At 48.9% G+C, this 20677-nt stretch overlaps 1 protein-coding gene across 1 annotated transcript; it reads right to left on the bottom strand.

Annotated features, from left to right (window-relative positions):
- Positions 1-6213: 6213 nt before the first annotated feature.
- phf2 (PHD finger protein 2) lies at positions 6214-20032 on the bottom strand. The gene is made up of 22 exons (XM_068742283.1): positions 19935-20032; positions 15293-15378; positions 15017-15131; positions 14429-14589; positions 13998-14139; positions 13719-13905; positions 13482-13644; positions 13303-13390; positions 12948-13054; positions 11894-11985; positions 11708-11797; positions 11003-11347; positions 10783-10896; positions 10513-10628; positions 10156-10334; positions 9887-9954; positions 9081-9247; positions 8199-8491; positions 7365-7460; positions 7179-7288; positions 6836-7097; positions 6214-6515 (listed from the first exon to the last, which is right to left on the bottom strand). Exons 1-22 carry the CDS (start codon positions 20030-20032, stop codon positions 6427-6429), a joined length of 3168 nt encoding a protein of 1055 aa, XP_068598384.1. The 3' UTR covers positions 6214-6426.
- Positions 20033-20677: the final 645 nt, after the last annotated feature.

The raw sequence follows: 20677 nt of genomic DNA, 5'->3' as shown, positions 1-20677 counted from the left end.
GGGGAGTCAAATCTGTTGCGTCTTTTGTTTGGCTTCCATGTTTACAGAAATCCGTCACAAAGTGCAGATCACAGCGGTTTATGTCTGGAGGCCTCGGTCGCCACACCCTCTCCCCAAAGCCGCGTTCAACCCGGAAATCATTGCCCTTATTTACCAGCGTGCAGCTGCATGTGCGCCGAGGCCGAGCCAGCGGGTTGGAGTTTGATACGGGAATGCAAATAATGTGACATGAGAACGTTGCCGGAGGCCGGCGCGCTAGGAACGGAGGCTTTGTGGAGAGACGCTAATGTGCGGCAGCCGTGAAAATACTTGTTAGAAAACAGAGGAGGGATGGAAACACTTCACGGGGCCGACGGTTTCAGGGACACGGCAACAAGCAGTTGAAGGCGTTGACTTCCGATCCACGCAGTCCAGACCTCAACCTCCTCCAGTTCCCACCAGAGGTTTTCCGTGGATTCCAGTCAGGCGACTGTGACGCCCTCTAGAAGGACCCAGGAACCAAGTCTTGGTGGACTGTGAGTCTTGATAGGGATCTTCTTCCTTTTGGTTCGTCCGTGCTTCATCTTCCTCACAGGTGGAGACCAGAAGGTCCAGTTTGGTTTCATGGCTCCTCAGAACAGCATCCCAAACCTTCTGGGTCTGACCCAGATGGTTCTGAGCTGCTGGAGACGCAGCGGTGGACGTCTTGTTGGGTCACAGAACACAACATTCAAATTGGCTGTCTTTGATGGCGGTGATTACGTGCTTGTATTTACGGGTCCGTTTGTGCCGGTTGGATAATAATCTGGGGCGTTGGATGAGGAACACATTTTAAAGCTCCACTGACTGCAATGTTGCAGAACATTTCAAACTGATCCAGAATCCAGGATCTCTTCTGGATCATCACCAAAATGTAATCACCGGTTCCTGGTAACATTCCCAACATGTCCTGGAAGTGCCATCCAGATCCGCCCAGAAGGTTTTGAGTTAGCTTGCTAACAGACGGCAGCAACAACAGAACCTCCTATTAACGGCGGTAATAACATTTAACGGCGTTAATAGTGGGTGTAACTAACGCTTTCAACATCAGGTTCAAACTGCAGAACAACGCTGTCATTCAGCGGGCGTAACTGTAATTAGGTGTGCTTTTTATTTCCATTTTATAGCCTTGCTGCGTTTGTTTTTAACGTGCATCATAAACATCTGTGTGGTTTAAAATCCGATTTGAATCAAAGGTGACCACAACCACGTATCTGAAGCTTCCAGACGTGCCAGATGTGAACATGCAGACGGTACTTTGTGGCATCGCAGGGCAGAGTCGTCTTTACAGATGTCCAAACATCTCGGGCCGGCCCTCTGAGCGGTGGAGCAAGCGACGCGACCGCAGAGGCCTCGATCACGCTCACATTAAGGATGCTCTCAGGTGGGTGGGCTCTCCTTCACTCCTGACAGTCGTTTCCCTGATGGCCGTCGATGGAGTGTTGTTTTCCAGCTCCAACGGTTCGGGCCTGCCAAAGGTTCGGGAAAGACGCCGCCATGAAACCGAGCGTCTGTGTTTGTCTTGAGACCGGCCAGCGTTTCGCTTCTCAAGCTGTCGGACGTTTGGTTGTTTCACGACGAGGCTTTTTGACACTAGCTGTTGAGTTTTGGGTTCGTCTCCCTGGATACAATGAATCAACCGCGTTATTTCCGCGGCAGGGCGTCGGGGAAGCTTAACCGGTCAAAACAAGTCTCAGGTTTGACCCAGGTGGAGCCACCTGTCCGCCTGCACTGCGATCCTTCAAAGAGTCGTTTCCCTGTTACATTTGGGAACGTTGAAACAACACAAACAGGAAACGGGCGTCTCCAGAAGCCAAATATCTTTCCCCACCAGTGAAACTCCAGCAGAGGAGTTCCTGTCGGCTGACGGAGGAGATAATCCACGTAGCGGCGACACACACAAGCTTCAAGTCTGCCAGTTTTCATCACCGCCACAAAGACAGGCCACTTCGGGCTCTTTGTGAGGCGATGGGGGCCTCGAGCAGCTTTACCGATCTGTTGGCGGAGGAATCACGGAGCATAATCACTAATGATAGACCTGAACTTGGGAGAATGGGACGAATAAAAGGTGGAGGTGCAACTTGCATCGGTGCACGGCCACACAGAGACGCAGCCTAGCCTGGCATTCCTGCGTAATTAAGACATCTCTCACACGGCACGTTTCTCCCGACCACTGGGGAATGCCTTTCAGGAGCGGAGCGAGGGCGGCCGGCTCACATCTGTAATCGCTGAGCGAGAGCAGCGTGGCCATGAAAGCAAGTTCAGAGCTAACACTCTGCAGGCACCGTCTCCGGCACACTGACGTTTAGATTGTGATCCCACTTGCCCTTTCCAGGCGACCAAGTGCACCGCTGGAGCGAGCTGCGGAATAAGGGAGGGCACGGTGTGTTCAAAGACCCGTTGTTCAAGGAGTAAATCGCAGTTGTAGTGGTTTTTTTTGTTTTTATTTTTGCCGTTTCTATGCGGCGTCACTCACGCTGTAAAATAGAAATGAAACTTTTTTAAAACAATCTCACAAGGGGGGGAAAGCTATTTTGACCTGTTAAAAATAAATAAGATTAATACTCTGAGCTTATTTTAGGTTCTGTCAAAAATGTCTTTATTCTAGAGCAGAGGACTTCACGTTTTAGAATTTCTTTTGGTGGGGGGGTAAATTATTTATTTATTATTAATTAAATAAATACAAATAAATAAAATAAATATTATTTATTTTTTACCTCAAAGACAGAAATTATTAGCTGATTTTTCATACTGATATTTTATCCAGGTAAGTTGGATATAATTGGGCCCTGAATAAAAGCATTGTTTGAAATGTACCCGAGAGCCTTTAGCTAATACAACAATATAAAAAAAATGCTAAAGGCACTCCTCCTGAGAATATAATTCATGCCGACGGTTTGATTTAATCAGGATAATGTGCTTGTCCCCCGTGACTTTATTCTATCTTTATATTATTATTACTCAGCCATTAACGACTTGGAGCTAAGAAACGTTTTACATCCAACTTTCCGTCCCGATTATTTTCTTGAGTATTTGATTTGAAGGTTTAGTCAGAAAAAAAAAGACACTTACACAATGTTTGTTATAGATTATATAAATATACCGGTAGATAAAACATGATAGTTCCACGAAAACCCTTCAAAGAATAGAACTGCATGAAGATTTGATTTCATAAACTTTTTTTTTTTACCCACCTTTGCTTCCTGAACTTTTAATTCGGCTGAATTTTTCACCCAGTAAATCCACGTCTGCCTGGTTTTGGCCCACTTTCATCCCAGTGTGAACTTTGTTTCACGTCAGCGTGAAAACGATCCTGAGAGGGCAAATTATGTGATTGTTTCATTTGCTGATGTCGAAGCCCTTCAGGTTCTTGTGTTAACAATTAGCTAACAATAACAACTCACTTTGATGCTAACCAGGGTGGAAACGGGGTCACGACCTTTAACGGCCGCCCGGCCTCAACACGCACACACACACACGCTAACAAAATCTGATTGAGGAATTAAATTAAACATCAACGTAGGGAAATGCAGATTCCCATGAAGATCAGGGCAGGTGTTTTATTTCTGTGAAACGCCCAGATGTGTCGTGAAACGAAACGTTGGGAAAGGAGCCACATGTTGTACGAAGGCTTCACGTGACTTCCCTGTTTATGTAATCAGTCTTTAATTACACAAAGTATGACTTAATTGACGTATTTTTGTTGGAGACAAAAATGTTCCTGCAGAATCTGGATGTAATTTGGAATGAAAAAAAAATACTTGGGAGGGAAAAAGATGCAGATCAAATATAAAAAAAACGATTCCTGCATTTCCTTTTGTCCTGAGTGAAAGTTGCATGGATTATATTTTAAAATCATGCAACAGTTGCCACTTTGGTGCATTTATTGACTCCATCTAGTGGTGTGGACTCACCTGTCTCCGATGGGTTCGATGCCGCCCGGGGTCCGACCACAGATCCCAGACGACTCCCATCGTGCGAAGCGGGAAGAGCAGAAGGAAGCATTTCTTCACTCAGACACGGCAGCACCTGCCCAAGGGCCTCCTCGAGGAAAAAGACCTCGACCACTCGAGCGCACTTTCACGTTAATACATTTTAAATGGTGTTGGCTTTGGCTTGGTTTTAATGAAAGACTCCAGGAGGCTGCGAGCTGAACGCTCCGGCTTCTTGAAGCTCTGAGACGCCGGATTCCAACTACAAATCATGACAATGACGAAGCAGGGGGGAAGAAAAACTTAAGATGTTTAGTCGTCGCCACAGAAGTGGGAGAGGAATACATTACAAGGGAGGCTTTCCACAGTAACTGTATTGCAAAAGTAAACAAGGCCGACAACCATATCATTCGACAACAATATGTTTGCTCCTCGGAATTTCTCTGTGCCGTTAAAGAAAAGTGAGAATCGTCTAAATACAGAAAAATATAGAGTCAGGTCAGAAAGTGTGGTGGATACTGACTAGGACTGTCCAGAGCAGTGAGGGAAGACAGCGACAACAGGCACCGTTCACTGGCCCGGCACAGCGGATGCATTTAATAGACACCCAAAAAAATAAACCACAAACAAAGCAACACAAACGTTGTACGAAGAAAAACCTGAATATACGAGAGTTTCTCTTCCTGTGCGAGAGCCGTGGCTAAAACGCTGCCGCTAAGGAGAATAGCACAATAAGGTGTGTTCAGAATGTTCCCGCCAAAAGAAAACGGTGCGATGGAGGCGCTTAAAACTTCAGCATCAACAACAAGAATAATGATAATAATAATAATAGCATGTCACGTCGGAAATGTTGAGGATGAAAGCATCGAGTGGAGACGAGATGGAGATCAAAACGGTCGCTAATGGAGATCCGAGTGTAAAAACATCTGCGATGGCCATCACCAAACACACACACACACACACACAGTCCCCCCCCCTAAATAAAATAGGAAAAGGAAAATAAATTGTCTGCTATTTTCACAAGTCGATGAAATATTCAAAAGCAAAGAGGAATTTTACAAGTATAAAAAGGCTACAAACATTAATAAATTACGTCACCGACACACAAACACGTCACAAGGTGCTAGTAAAACCCTTCAGGGTCCGAGGACTCCACGAGGCGGGTCGCAGGATCCTAGAACTCCACCACGAGGCGGGTCGCAGGAACCTGGAGTGGATTCTAGAACTCCACCACGAGGCGGGTCGCAGGAACCTGGAGTGGATCCTAGAACTCCACCACGAGGCGGGTCGCAGGAACCTGGAGTGGATCCTAGAACTCCACCACGAGGCGGGTCGCAGGAACCTGGAGTGGATCCTAGAACTCCACCACGAGGTGAGTCGCAGGAACCTGGAGTGTTGGGTTTTCTGTCTTTTTACATAATTATTCCTCAAAGCTTCGTCTCTTGTTCAAACAGAACACGATTAGCTTCGTGTACGTAAGGCCATATGACAATAAGACGTTTTACTTCTTCTGTTGTTTTCCAGGCAACACCTTTTGAATCGAATAATAATAAAAAAATTCTAATTATAGTCCGCTATCAAAAAAACAGGATTATACTGTATATCCATATATATATATATATATATTTATATTTCATTTATTCATAATTAGCAAAACCGGTAAAAATGTAGAATTAAGCCTCGAGGGGAAAGGATACAAAAAGTAGTATTTTCAAAGGCTATGTACAAGCTACATTCTAGATACTGGAGCGTGTGAGGATGTAAAAAATGCAGAGGTGTTTGTCGGTGCTGCCTGTGAAAGCAAAAGAAGACAGAAAGTATCCCCGTGTGAATGCAGACCGGACATGGATGAGGCTCATCATCAGTGTCAGAACTCCGGACCCACTGCAGCGGCCCGCCGGGATCCTTCAAGTCCTATTGGAACGCTTTGTGCTTTACATCCAACTTCCGACCGACTCCCACAAATAAATAAATACCACTGCCAATAGTGCTCTGCAAAAAGTAACATAAAGTACTGCCGAAGTACGGAGAACCGGGGCTGGGATGGAAGAGAGGAGGGGGTTGCTGTTCTTTTGAGCCCGCCAGCCGTCGCTGGCAAAGATAAGCTGCATCCACGGAAGGGAAATAGTGTGTAGAAGCCCCGGAGGCGGAGCCAAGTGCACACGCAACGGAATACCTTCAAAGGAAATCTGGGAATGACTGCAATGTACTTCTACTTCATGTTTTACACAGCTGTAGTAAAATGAGACATGTCCTCTTAAAAAATATTTATAGTAGGTTCTGTACACTTTAATATCTGAAAGTTATAAAGTATAAGTAGGAGGCAAAAACCTATTTGAGCGACGCCCTTCTTAGGAATTGAAAAATGCATGATTTTTCTTCTTCTTCCGTTGTTGGCCGTACTCGGTGAACAGAGGGTGAGGTTGGGATGGGACCCAGCTCAAGAATTCCCAGTCCTGCAGCGTTCCGCTGCGTGCTACAGAAGGAGCTTTCCATTTCGATGGATCTTTAAAATCTTTCCGAGTCTCTGTTTGGCCGTCGCCATGCCTTTCTTTAACCGCTTCGCTGCGAAGACGAGAAGAGACGGGAGGTAAGCGTTCAGCTGGAATGAATGGGTCACATTAACTCCGCCTTCTAAAGGGGGGGGGGCTCTCCCCCTCCCCGCCTACATGACCCGTTACTGCCCCCAGTGGCTGATCGGTGGCGTTAAACCACTGGCACCACCTGAGAGACCGCAGTTCCAAACACGCCACAGATTAAATGTGAAACGACCTTCATTAAAACAGCGCCCCCCCCCCCCAGTTTTACCAGTTCCTTCATCTCCTCACCTTTGGCGTCCGCCGACGCCCCCCGATCGCCCTTGGCCGTGGAGCTGCTGTTGGTGCTCGTGGAGTTGCTGCTGTTGTTGGTGCTGGGAGACGACACGGACGGTCGCTTGCGGCTGAGAAAAACGCCCGGCGCCATGGGCTGCGGCCCCCCCGCCAACTTCGCCGTGCCAGTGTTGAACTCGTGGTCTGTCAGGCTGCCGTCGTGGGAGTCCACGTTGTGCTCTGGCGAGCTACTGTCCTGAGAGATTTTCGGCGGCGCCTGGATGACCGTCGCCTTCTTTTTGGTGCTTTTCTTCTTCTTCTTGGTTTTCTGCTGCTCCTCCTGCGAACGCAGATGATGTCATCGAGCGATGTTTCCAGGAATGGCCGCCATGCGCGTGAAATGGCTGCCGGGACTCACCTGATGCGACAGCTTCGCTGCGGCGGCAGCCAGCCCCGTTTCTACGGAGGCCACCCGGGCCCCGTCTCTCGCCGGCCTCTCCTGCCGAGGAACCGAGGGTCCGACGCGGGCTGCGATGACATCACAGTTACCACTTCGTAACACTGTCAAGACGAGGGATCCTCGTCAGCACGGTGAGCGTTTTACCTGTCGGGCTGTACGGGGTGTCGTCGCTGCTTTTCCGTTTTTTCGACCTGGATTTGAAAACGGGATTATCCTCTTCGGATTCCAACGAAGGGTAAACTGAAAGTACAAAGAGGCGCCAGATTACCGACACGCCACGCACGCGAGAGGATGTCGAATATTAAGCCTCACTGGACAAGTGTTCGCCATAGAATGTAAAGTTTCCAGCTGTGGGACAGCTGCTGACCGCCGCCCGCCCCCCTCCCTTCCTGCTCGCTCCACAATCATTCCAATCGAACCAGTTTAATATCCGATAATTGGACGAGCAACACAAAAATGAGCCCGTTTACAAAAAGAGTGGAGGAATGCCAGCGTGCGAGGCCTGAAGCGCCCGGATGCAGAATGTTCACGCTAACAACTAATTAGACGCTAATTAGAAGTTCAACAAGCATCTAAAGTCATTTTTCAGACTCGTGCTAATGGCTTATTAACAAGCTGGGGCGGGTCCAAACTGCCGCGCTTGGACGGGCTTCACAAGGAAAGCGTTTTCCAAGAAAAGAAATTACAAATTGGATCAACACCAAAGGGCGGACTTGGAAAGGATGCGCGAAACAAAATAGACAAAAACTCCATCATCTGGTCCTGATGAAGCGTCCCCCGGCCGCATCTGGCAGCGAGGCCCCCGCGTGTTATTCCGCCGGACGCCGTTTGAACAGCACCTGTTAGCGGCGGCGAGGATCAGGCACGGCAGATAATGACTCTCTCATTCTTTCGTTGCTCTGGAACGCCGGCCTGACCTCGGCGAGCGCCGCCCATCTGGTTCGTAAGAGCTGAATGAAAGGCAAAGCGAGCGCTCACCGTAATCCGAGTCCTTGAAACAGGCTTCGATGTGATCCTGGTCGTCATCGTAGTCCAGACTCTCAATGCTGCTGCTTTTCCTGGGCTTCTTCGGGAGCCGTTTGGTGGGCCGCTTACCGCCGCCGCCGCCGCCGCCGCCGCCGCCGGCCTTCTTGCCGGCCTGCGTTCCGTGGGAGTTGCTCTTTAGCTGGCTATCGCTACACGGCTGCTGCAAGCTGTCTGAAGACGACAGGTTGGCCATGGACAGCATGCCCTGAATGGCCTCCTGTGTGCTGGGAGATGCAGGTGGCTGACTGTAAGTACGTCGATAAAGAATACACAACAACACAGCCATTACACAACAGTCCACACAGCGGCAGAGGAGAAGAGAGATTGAGCGGAGCAACGGCGCTCCGTGCTAACGGGAAGCTACTAAAGAGCGCCGGCATTTCACAGCCTGGAGACGCAAAGCAAAACCGCCAAAATCTAAACGTTCTCCCCCGGACCTGCGATTACCGTAAGAAGCAGCTAGCTCCCGAGCTAAGAGGCTAACAGACGCCGCCCGGCGGTCATCAAAGCGCCTGAACAACGCGAGACCTGAACCGACATGTGTTCAGGTCTCGTGTTTTCCTTCTTTCTTTCAGTACTCATTTGTCGCTTTCACTGCGGTGGAAACAGACCATCAAGAGCCGAGCGCAGCGGCAGGAGGCAGAGGAAGAGCCTGGAGCCACGCGGCGTCTGATAGATCAAGGCGGGATGGAGCAAACGTTGGTTTAACGCGAGCTGCTGACAGGATGTGTGTAAACTGTTGCTCCAGTCACTTTGAAACGCGGCTTTTTCATCCCATTACATCGTCGTTTAACAGGCCATTCGTTAAGCGAGGGGGGGGGGGGGGGGGGCTACCTGTTGGCGCTGTAGTCGATCCCGCCCACTTGCTTGCTCGCCTGCAGCAGGTCGAGGATCCCCGCAGCGCTGCCGCTCTTTTTCTTGACCTTAGAGTTGCGACATTTGACCTCAGGCTTGACCTCTGTGTCGATGTGCAGCGTCTCCTCGTCCGAGGAGTCGACTCTCTGAGTCAAAGGGGGCAGAGAGAAGGAGAGCGTGAGTCCAAGTCCGTCGGGTCAAATCCAGGTTCTGGTTTTTAAAAGGGATTTGTCAAATTTTAAGAATCTCCATTTCAGGAAACTGGAAGTCATCGCGTTGAGGCCATTAGCATTTATTTACTTATTTATTCATGAACCAAGGATTTTATTTCCCTGCTTCGATTTGTATATGTATACCAAAGATAAATATTGTTAAAAAGTTACATATATGAAAAATATTGCAAATAAAAACACCCCAATAATAATAGAATAAAAAGATCATACAGCAAATAAATTATGACAATCTTAATACTAACAGCAATAATAACAATATAATAACAACAACAACAACAATAATAAAATTTTCAATAAGTTTCAATAAAATGTTTAAATATTCATGGGGTATTTTTCATTTAGATTTTTTGTTGTTGTTCATCATGCATTTTAGGATAATAAATAAATTATTTATTCCGGAAATTAATTATTTTATAAATATATCTAGCTTGTTTGTTTGTTGATTATATTTTTGCATAATTAATTTTAAAATGTAGCTGGGTCCAGGACTCGGGCGTCAGCGTTAGCTACTTAGCATCACAACCTTTGAAAGACGTGTCATGTGACTCGTACCTTGGACACCAGCGGCTGGAACTTTGGTTTCTTGGCTGGCTGGATCGGCTCTCTGATGTCTGACGAGACTGGAATAATAAATTAATTCATCACTGAGCAGCAGCTAAAAAGCAACAAGGACTCCTGCTGAAGTCTGACCTAACTTTAACTTTGGTTATTTTACATTTTAAAAATAAAAATGCCTGAATAAGTGTTGGGGTTCGATTCGCAGCCCTCAATGATGCTTAAATAAACCGGAACGCTGCAGGAAAGTCATCCCAAACACTCACGGGCCTGATCTCGCTTCGCCGTGTTCTTTTTCCGCCTGATGGGGAACTCGTCAATCTTCAGCTCCCCCTCGTCCGAGACGTACTCGTACTCGTCTCTCACTGGCTTGGTTTTGTCCTCTTTTAGGTTTTGCAACGATCCAAAAACACTCGAGTTAGTTTGACCTTTCAACATCTTGGACCTGAAAAGGAAACCGCAGGACAATGAGGGTCACACGAGGCGCTCGCAGCGAGGAGTCCTTGAATCAGAGCTAATGGGCGCGGCCTAATACCCCACAAGAGGAGGTTAAGACGCCCCCCCTCTCCCAAAAGGCCTTCCGTGAAGCGCCTGTGTGGCGAGCGAGGCCGCTCCAGACGTACCCCAGCATTTTCTTGTGAGACATCGTGAAGCTGAATTTGTCTTTATTTCCCGACAGCGGCGTTCTGTCAAATCTGCACTCCTCCTCCATCTTCAGCAGGGAGTCTGGTTTGCTGTTCTGTCGAGTCACAAAGGAAGTCGAGTCAAATGTACGCAAGTCAAAGCAGCACATTTCACATCACATTACTCCTTTGAAGTGAAGAATGCCAACCCGTGTTTCGCCGCTCAGCTGCCGGACGGAGGCCGACTTTAAAGCCGTGGGATTTTCTCACCTTGTACTTCCACTTTGCTTCGGTCTTGTTTTTATTCTGCTCCCGGATTTCAAACTTGTCCACGTTGTTCTGCTTTATGTCCTTCTCGGACACGCTCAGGACACTCTTGACAACCTGCGTAACAGATCGTTGCTCCGGTAACTTTGACAAGCCGGGGTGAAACGGTTCAACTAGAGGATTCCACAGAATTTTAAGGACATTTTAAAACGGTGCTGCTCACCTTCATCTTTTTGGGCTGTTCCATTTTGCTCATGATGTCTTTTCTGTGGGACTCGAGAGCTGCAAAGGTGGAGGATTTCGTAGGCGGTGACGAGTCTTTTACTTTCTTCGCTTTCTTCTTCCCTCCTTCCTTGACTTTGGGCACCTTTGGCGGCTTGGGGGCCTTGGGCATCTTCGGGGGTTTGGGAGGTTTGGGGGGTTTGACGGCTTTCTTCCTGGATTTCTCCCCTCTGGGCGAGGGGACGTGGGCCGGGGAAACGGGCTCTTCGGGCTCGGAGTGGGTGGACGGGGGCTCCTCCACCGGTACCTTCATGCTGGGCTCACTCTTGACGGTTTTGGTTGCGTTCTGGAATTACAAGAGTGGAATTTTGGGGCAGCTCAACGTGATTTGATGCATAATTACACGGCAATAAAACAGCTTGTAGCTACGGATCTCGCCACTCTGGTACCGCGTGACCAACATTTCACGAGTTCATGGACACAAACCGATTAATTTTATTCTATTTTTAATCGTATAGCATCAAATCCGAACAAAAGTTAACCTGAGAAACTTCCAAAGAGGAGTAGGCGTAGAACTGTTCTTCCACAGCAATGAGGAAACAGCAGCTGCCTTTAACAGGCAGAACCCTCGAGCAGATCCCAACTCTCAACACGTTGATTTTTAGGACAAAGGATTCCTGGATATTCCCAAATCTAATCCAATCACCTCTGAAAGTCTGATCTCTTTAGCGAGATCCTTGATGAGCTGCGACGGTTTCATGTTCTCTGGGAGTTCGTCTTCGTGCTCCAGGAGGGCCTGTTTAAAAAAAGAAAACACACACATGGAGGAAGTCATTCCATACGACGATGCGTCGGATGTACGACGGACACACGAACACCGACGCCTCCATACCTGTTTTTTCGTCCAAGCTCTGAAGGCTCCGTTGATGATTTTGGCGCCGTGTACCAGGTACGGCGCCGGCTGCTTGTTTGCTTTATGTAAACCTGCAGAAAAATAGACAAATTCTGACTTTGATACAGCTGTTTAATCTACGCGTTTCTCCCTCTTCATCCATCCAACCGGTGGGATGAGTGTTCTCCACCGGCTGCGGATCCTGATGTTAGGCAGCACATCCATTTATTCATAGAATGGAATAAGAATCTCCGGGTATGTCGCTCAAGGCTTTATTAGAGCAGTTAATGCTCCTACCTGTAAGTATTTCAAATTACAAACAGGAATAATGCTTCATCACGAGATGATGATGTCACAATTTGAACTGGTTTGGCATCCTGCCATCTTTTTTTTATTCCTGATATTTGGACATTAGGAGCTACAATAGTGAACTGCGTCCCCAAATGGACTCGAATTAAAAAGTTTATGAATAAATACACATTTACCGGTGATTAATCAGAATGAATGAGTCTGTTATTGTGAATAACTTCACTAAATGAAATCACCCAAGCAGACATGGATGGAAACATGACCTCCGAATCTAACAAGCCTGTTACTCGTCTTTTGACGCGATTCCTCTTCATCGCTAGTTTAGCAGAATGTCTGACTGTAAATATTGAATTTATATCACAGGAAGCAGATTCAAAACCAAAACAGGCTATTATTAATAAAAATCAGCTCCAAACGCAGCAGCAAAGTCGCTCCTCTTGCTGCACTGGAAGGCCACACACACACACACACACACACACACACACAAGCTGGTGGAAACATAAACATGCCAGCTGAGCAGAGTTTAAACACAAGCTTGTAATGGAGCAAGTGATCATCCGTGAACTTGCAGATTCACCGATTTAATGACTGAAATAATGTCGGAGAATCCGGCGCCTCATCTGCGCAGCAGCCACGAGGCGAACGCCGGGCTCGGGACGCGGCCGCCTCTCGCCGCGCTTGCCTCCTGTCCCCGGCGACGGCGAGGATGCGACGGTGAAGTCTGTAAAGGCAAACTGACGTTTACCTTTGAATCGCTCCAGGAGGTGCCGCCCCACGTACCAGCACGCCGTCTCGAAGTTGGGGAAGGGGGTGAGCGTCTTGACCTTTAGCCGCTTCTCGATTTCATAAGCTCTGAGGGGGATCGAGACGTTTTAGAGAAAACGCCGCCGAGCATTTTCTAGAGGTTTGCAGCAGCAATTGTCCACCAGGTGGCGCTAATGAGGACGGCTTAGGAACCGATTGGTGGAATTTGGAGCTGAAAGCCCAAATGAAGACCCAGAGGAACCTGCATGTGGATTCTAACCCCCCACCCCCCCATTTAAAAATCACAGCGAGCAGACGGCACGAAAACTGAACCAGAAATGAAACGGCGTCCGAACCTCATCTGCATCTCCACACTCAGGTTGTGGACAAAGTGTCCAGAGAACGCCAGGCAGTCGACCGGAGTCAGTATCGCATTGATCCAACCTGGGGAGACGATCGGGTACCGGCGTATGGATTAGTGTGACAGCGCCTTGTCATTCTGCTCTGGCGCTAATGTTCCGTCCGCCGCTCTGACCTGATGGGATAAACAGCGTCTGTCCTTGCTTCAGGGTACATTTGTAACACTTGTCCACCTGGTCGGCGAAGAACATCTCGCTGTGATTGGACGACGACCTCCAGCGCTCGTAAAGCGACAGGTTGGCAGAGGTGGGCTTGATGAGGAAGAAGATCTTTTCTCCCTGCAAACACAGTGATTGGTTTACGAGGTCCATCCTGACTGGACACCCCCCGTCCAACAGTAAGTGGGACAGACCTTTAGGACGTGGTACCAGACGGAGGCGCCGCCGCACTCGATGTGGAAGTCCGTGTAGCTGTCTTTCACACAGATCAGACAGTATTTGGTGACTTTGGGCTTCCCGAGCAGAGCGTCATCAGGCCAGTAGTTTTCCACCCAGGACAGCCGCCGCACAATCTGTGGACTCTCCACGACTCCGTTCATCCTGACCCGGGAAAGCGAGAGTCAGAAATCAGTTTCCCAGGATCCTTCACAAACCTCGATTCAAAACCTCGCCGTCAGGTTCAGAGTACGCACCTCGAGTCGGAGAACTCCAGGCTGATGACGTTCAACACTTTCTTCCTGTTTGTGCTGTAGTAATAGTCGACGAACTCTTTGAGCTTCATCTTGCTGTCGGTCTGTCTGGTGACGTCCACGACGTCCACGCCGACGTCGGGGCCTGGCGCCGTGACGGGGAAGTAAAAAAAACTCGCTAAAGGTGCTCTTTAAACAGGAAGCTGGATTGCATGCATATGTCTGGAGCTGTATGGCGTGATGGGGAACATAAAGGAGAGGTGCGCCCCCTACTGACGAGCTGGTACTGAAGAAACTTGATGTAAAAAATATTGATCACAGTTATTATTATTATTGTTCTTTTTACAGCCAATGAAGATACTCCTGAATATTTATAGTCAGAATATTACGCGAGTACGAAATGTGTATTTATATCAGTGACTGCTGTTCCTTACCGACGCAGTTCTCCACATCGCTGATGTAGAACGTGGGGGCAGGCATGGTGATTCCCAGGCCCTCCTTCTTCTGCGCCAGGATTGGCTCATTGAAGCCGTTCTCCTCCAGGTAGTCCATGGTCAGCTGGCTGCCGCTCAGCTTGACCACCACATCATCAGCGCTGGAAACCAGTACAACCAGAGTGAACCAGTCTAACTATTGAAAATCCCGCACAAGCGCAACATCCCCGACTTTCTGTGTATTATTGCACTGCAATATCTTGTATTCTGTGTTTTTATTCCATGTCTTTATGCCTGCACTGCATCATAATTTTATTCTATGCCAGCATCTGTGATGTTAAACAGTGAATGACAGTAAAAAGGAGTCTTTAGTCTTACTAAATGAGAACTATGAATTCAGCAGCAGCTGAAGATAAAAGTAGTGAAACACTGCCCCCCAGGGGAGAAACTGAGAAGTGATGAAACATATTGGCAATTCGAATCCCTAATCAATTTGAAGCACAATATAATTTATAATGTGATAGAATTCTTTAAATTAGACAAACATTATTTTTTTATTCAGTACGGAGATGAGAAATATCTGGTTACCTGGGAAACGTCCTGCTGCGGAGCTCCTTGATGAAGACCTGACTGCCGTTCTGAACAGCTTTGATGTCTGTGCTTTGCCCCGTGTCATGTTTGCTCCAGTTCTTTTTCTTTTTCACTGAATAACAGGAAGAAACACAACGATGCTGAGAAGCCAGTTTTATTATATATTCACACGTAAGTAGAAAAAGTAAACAAGCGAAATTAAACAGAAGGTTGTTTCTTTGGTCAAGTTAAACATCATTTGGGTCAGAAGCAATCGGCACGATTAATACTCACGTGTGGATTTACCGTGGGTCTTCTCACAGTTCGGACAGTGATAGATGTCAATATCTGGAGCATCATCTTCGTCCACCTCAACACAGCTGAAAAGAGAGGAAGACTTTTTAAATTTTGACTTGAAACTTTTAAAAAGAGGAATTATTTTGAGGGATGTTCACAAGTATTATCATGAAGCTCCCAGGGCAGAATGCAGCATTTCTCTCCTTGGTTGTTCTTTATAATAATAAAACTTGAACAGCGTTCGAGTTACGCCCCAGAATATTACTACTAGTAAGTAGCAGTCGGCATGGCAACAGATCTATGGATTACACGCATTTATTACGGGTTCCCTCCTCCCATTCCAACGGTGGGAACGCTACGACTACACGCAGGGACAAATCGTGGAAACAGAGACAGTGACGTGAACATTGACTTGTAAACACACCCAGCAGTCGTAAAAAAGTCCCGTTAAGATGTTTATTTAGATTCCTGAGGGATTCTCACGGCCCGTGTCTGTTTGCTCCTGTTAGATAACTCTGCTACCAGCAAAGAGGAAATGAAGCGTTAAATAATGGAACTCCGCCCTGTGTCTCCACGCAGTCATTCATAACAAATGTCATGTCGGTGTTTACCTTCACCAGGGAGGTGTTCCGTGTGCAGGCGTGCACCCAAATCACCATCACACACACAGCAGCTTCCCTGATTCGTCTCGCGCATGTCAGATTTTATTATGTTGAGGGTTCGCATTCATCATTAAAAGAGACAACAAAAGACGCAAGCGGCAAACGCTTTGTCGACAGCAGATTGTGAACTGCTGACGACCTGCGCTGCTGCTTCGTCGCTCCCGTCATCTGGTGACGACAACATATTTATATTTGTAATATTTATTTTTATATTTTAAAATGGCGATTACTTAAAATTCTAAATAGAACATGTGCTGTTTTGTATTTTACAGTTATACTCAGAGAAATAAAAAAGAAAAGAAAAAAGAAATCGTTCTTTGATCATTTCTTTAAAAAAATTAATTAAAGCATGGTGGTGCAGTGGTTAGTTCTGTCACCTCACAGCACGAAGGCACCGGGTTCGAATCCTGTGTGTGCGGAGTTGGTATGTTCTTCCCTTGTCTGTGTTTTCTCCGGGTTCTCCGGTTTCCCTCCCACCTCCAAAAACATTCCATTTAGGTGAATTGATGACTCCAAATTATCCGTAATGTACGAGCGTGTGGCCTCGTGATGCCACACACGATCATAAAAGGTGAGGTTTATCTGTTGCCCCTCGATGTGTGAGCAGCAGTCTTACACGGGGGGGGGGTGGTCGTGCTGACCGGAGGGGAAGGGTACTGGGAAGGGCATGAAGATACACGGGGGGAGGAAGGAGAGAGACAGGAGGGATGGAACAGAAAGAACCGGAGTCTCTGGTGAGCGCTGCGCTGAGTCAGAGGCTGAGCTGAACGAACACAAACACACCCGCTGTCGCTTTACCTCGGGGTACCGTCTACCCAAATAGTCGGGTTCGGCTGGCACACCCGGACTTTACCAATAGGTGAGCAAATTTACTCTGTAGCCACCCCCCCCCCCCCCCAACCCTCCATTCAAGGGTCAAAGGGCAAAGGTCAGGCTAATGTTTTAGAGCATCTGTGATTTCAAGCCAAATGTTTTGGACCTGAGAAGATCAATACTTGAGCCTATTCAGTCCACTTTAAGATTCGTTGTGTTTTCCTGTGAGTTTTAGCAATAAAAACCTTGTCGACCAAATGACGGATATCTGTCCAATGAAACAATAGGCTTTTATTTTGAAATTCAGACAGGAAGTGCTGCTGTCCAGTAATAGCGTATTGCGGTAACGACTTGGTCAAACAGGAACTGATTGAAACAAAGCTCCTTTGTCATACATTCTGCTTAAAACCACAACGATGCTATGCTACGATGCTAATGGCAATAAAAAATAAATAAATTACGCATTCCAAGAGATAATAAGTTTACCATATTCGAGTAAATCACAGCGAGCCAATGGAAACAAGAAGATTCAGCCTGGCGACGTGAACGCAGCATTAGCGCTGAGCTAATGACAGCACAATGGCGTCATGTCCGTGGTCTTAGTGTTTGTTCAGTTAATAGCATTGTAGCTCACACAGGTGAGCAGATAGCAGGCGCGGAGATTAAAAACAAGACAACAGCAGTTTGCGTCTCCTCAGCGCCGCCCCGTGAACCAGAACGACTTCTGAATGCTGGCGAAGACGACTTGGAAGCGGTGGGACACGTTGTCTTCGGCTTTGATGGAGCTGAGAAAAAGTTCTATCGGCCCGCCTGCCTGTGTTTTATAGCTTTACAATATAATAACCGGTTATACCTCTACTCACAAGATCATTGTGCGACATGTCAGATAACGACGCACAACAAAGCGTGACTCTGCAGCACGCCTTCTAACTCACCACAGCAGTGAAAACAGCTGATCTAAGGTGCATCACAATCCCCTCTTAGGCATCCTGGTGGAGGCGGGGCCAGGCGGCGGGACGGGCCGGCCGGCGACGAGAGCGTGGCCGCCGAGGGAGGCTTGCAATGGCAAGATTCAAAAAAAAAAGCTGCTGGTAGCAGTTAGCTCAAACTCAAAGCAGAAGAATGTCAAGGGAAAATGCGAGAAACCACACAAAGCCAAGCGCCTGCCGTAAATAGCCAGCGATGTCACGCTGCTCCAACGCCATCGAGGCGACTGGCTGCCTCGTGTTTTATTTGGGGGACATCTTGATCTTGTTTTGTTCAGTGTAAAGAAATAAACAAAAAAAACATTTTATCCACTTAAATCCAGTCGACTCTGAAAACTTCATCCATCCAGGCCTTGCAGGTCATGGGTCCCCCCCCCCCCCCCCCCCCTGCTAATTGCGAGAGGCAGGGTACACCTCGGACGCGTCGCCAGCGCATCGTGGGCGAGACAACCACAATCGCTTCCTGTTTGATCCAATCCATCTCTACAAACAGGCAGAAACACCGAGACCCCTAAGGAATGCCACGGCTGAGGCGTTCCGACCGTGGCGTTCCGGCTGGGATCACACCAGCGGCGTCCGGGATGCGGCGTGCGCGAGCCTCAACCCTTCTGAAAGCCTCAGGGACAGGTTGCTACCGGTCACCACGACGACACCGGAGGCCGCCGGGCAAACCCGTGACAAGATCTGCACACGCCAAGGCAACAAGAGCGTCCGCCGATGCCGTGGGGACGGAACAGAGGCGGAGCTTCCTCAACCTAAATCCCTCCGAGGACATGTGGGGTGGGAAGCAGCGTGACCCCCCCCCCCCCCCCCCTAGACGCCGCAGGACAACCAGGCAGCTCCGACCGGAGAGAGCGAGCCGCCGCCACCCCGCAGGATGCCGTCCGGAAGCTGCGCCGGTCCATCAGGAGGAGGATTACTGCTGCAGCCGGACAAACTATCTGCACCTATAATTCACCAAAACTATAATTTTGAGATTTCTAATTTGTAAATAGCCTCATATGACGTCACTGGTAAATTATTATACTTCAGTATAAGCAGGAGAAATCCATCGTAGCACACTCAAGCCGTGACCTCATAGGCGTCCTGGCGCAAATGAGCGCGCAGCGGCGTCAGTGCGCAAACATTTGGCACATTTAACGCTTCGATTCGAGGCTTTTCTGCGGGTGAAACGAGCGCGTTTCGTTACACTGGACGGTGAGCTGATGGAGGTCATTGCTTCTCCCCGGCGAAAACGCTCCACGCAGCGGAGACAGCCGAGCCGGGGGGGAAGGGGGGGGGCATTTAACGTTCAGGCGCGTAAATGCCGCTCGGTGCTCGATCACCGAGCGGAACACCATTAACACCCCCCCCCCCCCCCCCCCCGAAAGAGTGGAACACGTCAAAGCAAGACGAACACGGGGGGGCAGAAAGAACCAACAGCGGGAGGGAGCGGGGGGGGTTCGGCCGAGACACAAGGCTCAAGTCCGGCGGGGAAAGTGATGAGCGGCGGCGGACGACATTCCTTCGCCGAGTCGCTCCGGTAGCGAAAAGCTGCGGCGTAAAAAGTGCCGCTAAAGCGGCTCCGTTCATCTATTACCCCCCCATAAAGCCTCCAGGACGGGCTATTGTCAGCCGTCGCGCCCCTGCCCGGCAAGAAGGCTCGTACGGGGCTCGAACACGGTGAAAAAGAACCGAAAACGGTGCGCCGTGGCGGGACTTCGCTAGAATATGAGCGGAATGTCGGCTACACGGCGGCGGAGCGGCGGAGAGGCGAGCCGCGGGTCCGCCGCGGGTCCGCCGCGGGTCCGCCGGGGCTCGGCTCTCCGCCTCTCCGCCGCTCCTCGCATCGCGGGCGGCTGAGTTTGGGGGCTGCGCAGCGGCGTCAAATAGCCCGCTCAGCTCGTCAAATAGACGAAGCCCGCCACCGGAACGACGAAGCCAAACCGGCGGAACTTTTTATTAACGGATTCTGCTTGGTGTTATTCGCGATAAAATGTCACAACCAGGGTCTAACATAAATATAACTCCGCCTTCTTCTTCTTCTCCAAGCGGCCTCTCTCTTCAGATGTAGACGGGCGAACCGAGAGAGCCACAAAGCTGTCAAAACGCACCGAGACCTCGCCATTTTTGTTTGTTTCCCTCCCCACCCCCCCACCCCGAAACGGGAAACACCGCGGCGAACACTTGCGAGCTTACCTGCCGTGGAACCAGTCCTTGCAGGCGTCGCACTCGATCATAAACTGGGTCACGTCGTAAGGTAATCTGCAGATGCAATACACTGGTACAGTCGCCATGTTCAATTCACACAACTACGTCGGGATAGACTCGGGGGGGGGGAGTGGGGGTGGGGGGGCTGCAGGAGGAACAACGTCCTGCAAACAATATGATCCAATATGATCTTCCCCAGGAAAAAAAAAAAAAAAAAAAAGAGAGAGCCAGGGGCAGACCGGGAGCCTAACCGCACATCCGCGTCACGCCGCGGCCGGGTGGCGGATCGGTGCGGGCGCGTCGTCGCGTTCTGTCCTCAAACGCATCATTATTATTCCCATTATTCTCCTTATTACTATGTGCGTGCCCCCTGGCGACTGTACGGCGCCGAGGCGGGCATGCTAGCAGCCTGAGCCGGGGGGGGGGGGGGAGGGGGGGGGGAGTGTTACCTCGATGGCTCGACCGGAATAAAGCTAAATGAAATAAATAAAAGTGAAAGTTACGTCAGGGGAACGGAGCAGATGAATGAACGTCCGGATCAATCAACGCCGCGGCGATCTGGGAGGGTCACTGAACGCAGCAGCTGCCTTCAAAGACCCCTCGCAGAGGAAATAAACAGGATTTATTATTACGAGGCTGTTCTTTAGCTGTTACACAATAATTAAGAACGTGTTATATTTAGTAATTAAGATACAGCAATTAAAACAACGATGTGTACACGTGGGACGAAA

This window comes from Brachionichthys hirsutus, chromosome 8 (assembly GCF_040956055.1).
Source record: "Brachionichthys hirsutus isolate HB-005 chromosome 8, CSIRO-AGI_Bhir_v1, whole genome shotgun sequence".
Lineage (NCBI taxonomy): Eukaryota > Metazoa > Chordata > Actinopteri > Lophiiformes > Brachionichthyidae > Brachionichthys > Brachionichthys hirsutus.
This window is presented reverse-complemented; position numbering and strand designations above follow the sequence as displayed.

Excerpts from the sequence above, each read along its gene's own strand:
- phf2 (XM_068742283.1), bottom strand. The coding sequence starts at position 20,032 with ATGGCGACTGTACCAGTGTATTGCATCTGCAGATTACCTTACGACGTG. Across the intron at positions 15,132-15,292 it reads GACCCACGGTAAATCCACAC|TGAAAAAGAAAAAGAACTGG; the intron begins GTGAGTATTAAT and ends CCTGTTATTCAG. Across the intron at positions 8,492-9,080 it reads ATCGACTACAGCGCCAACAG|TCAGCCACCTGCATCTCCCA; the intron begins GTAGCCCCCCCC and ends ACGTACTTACAG.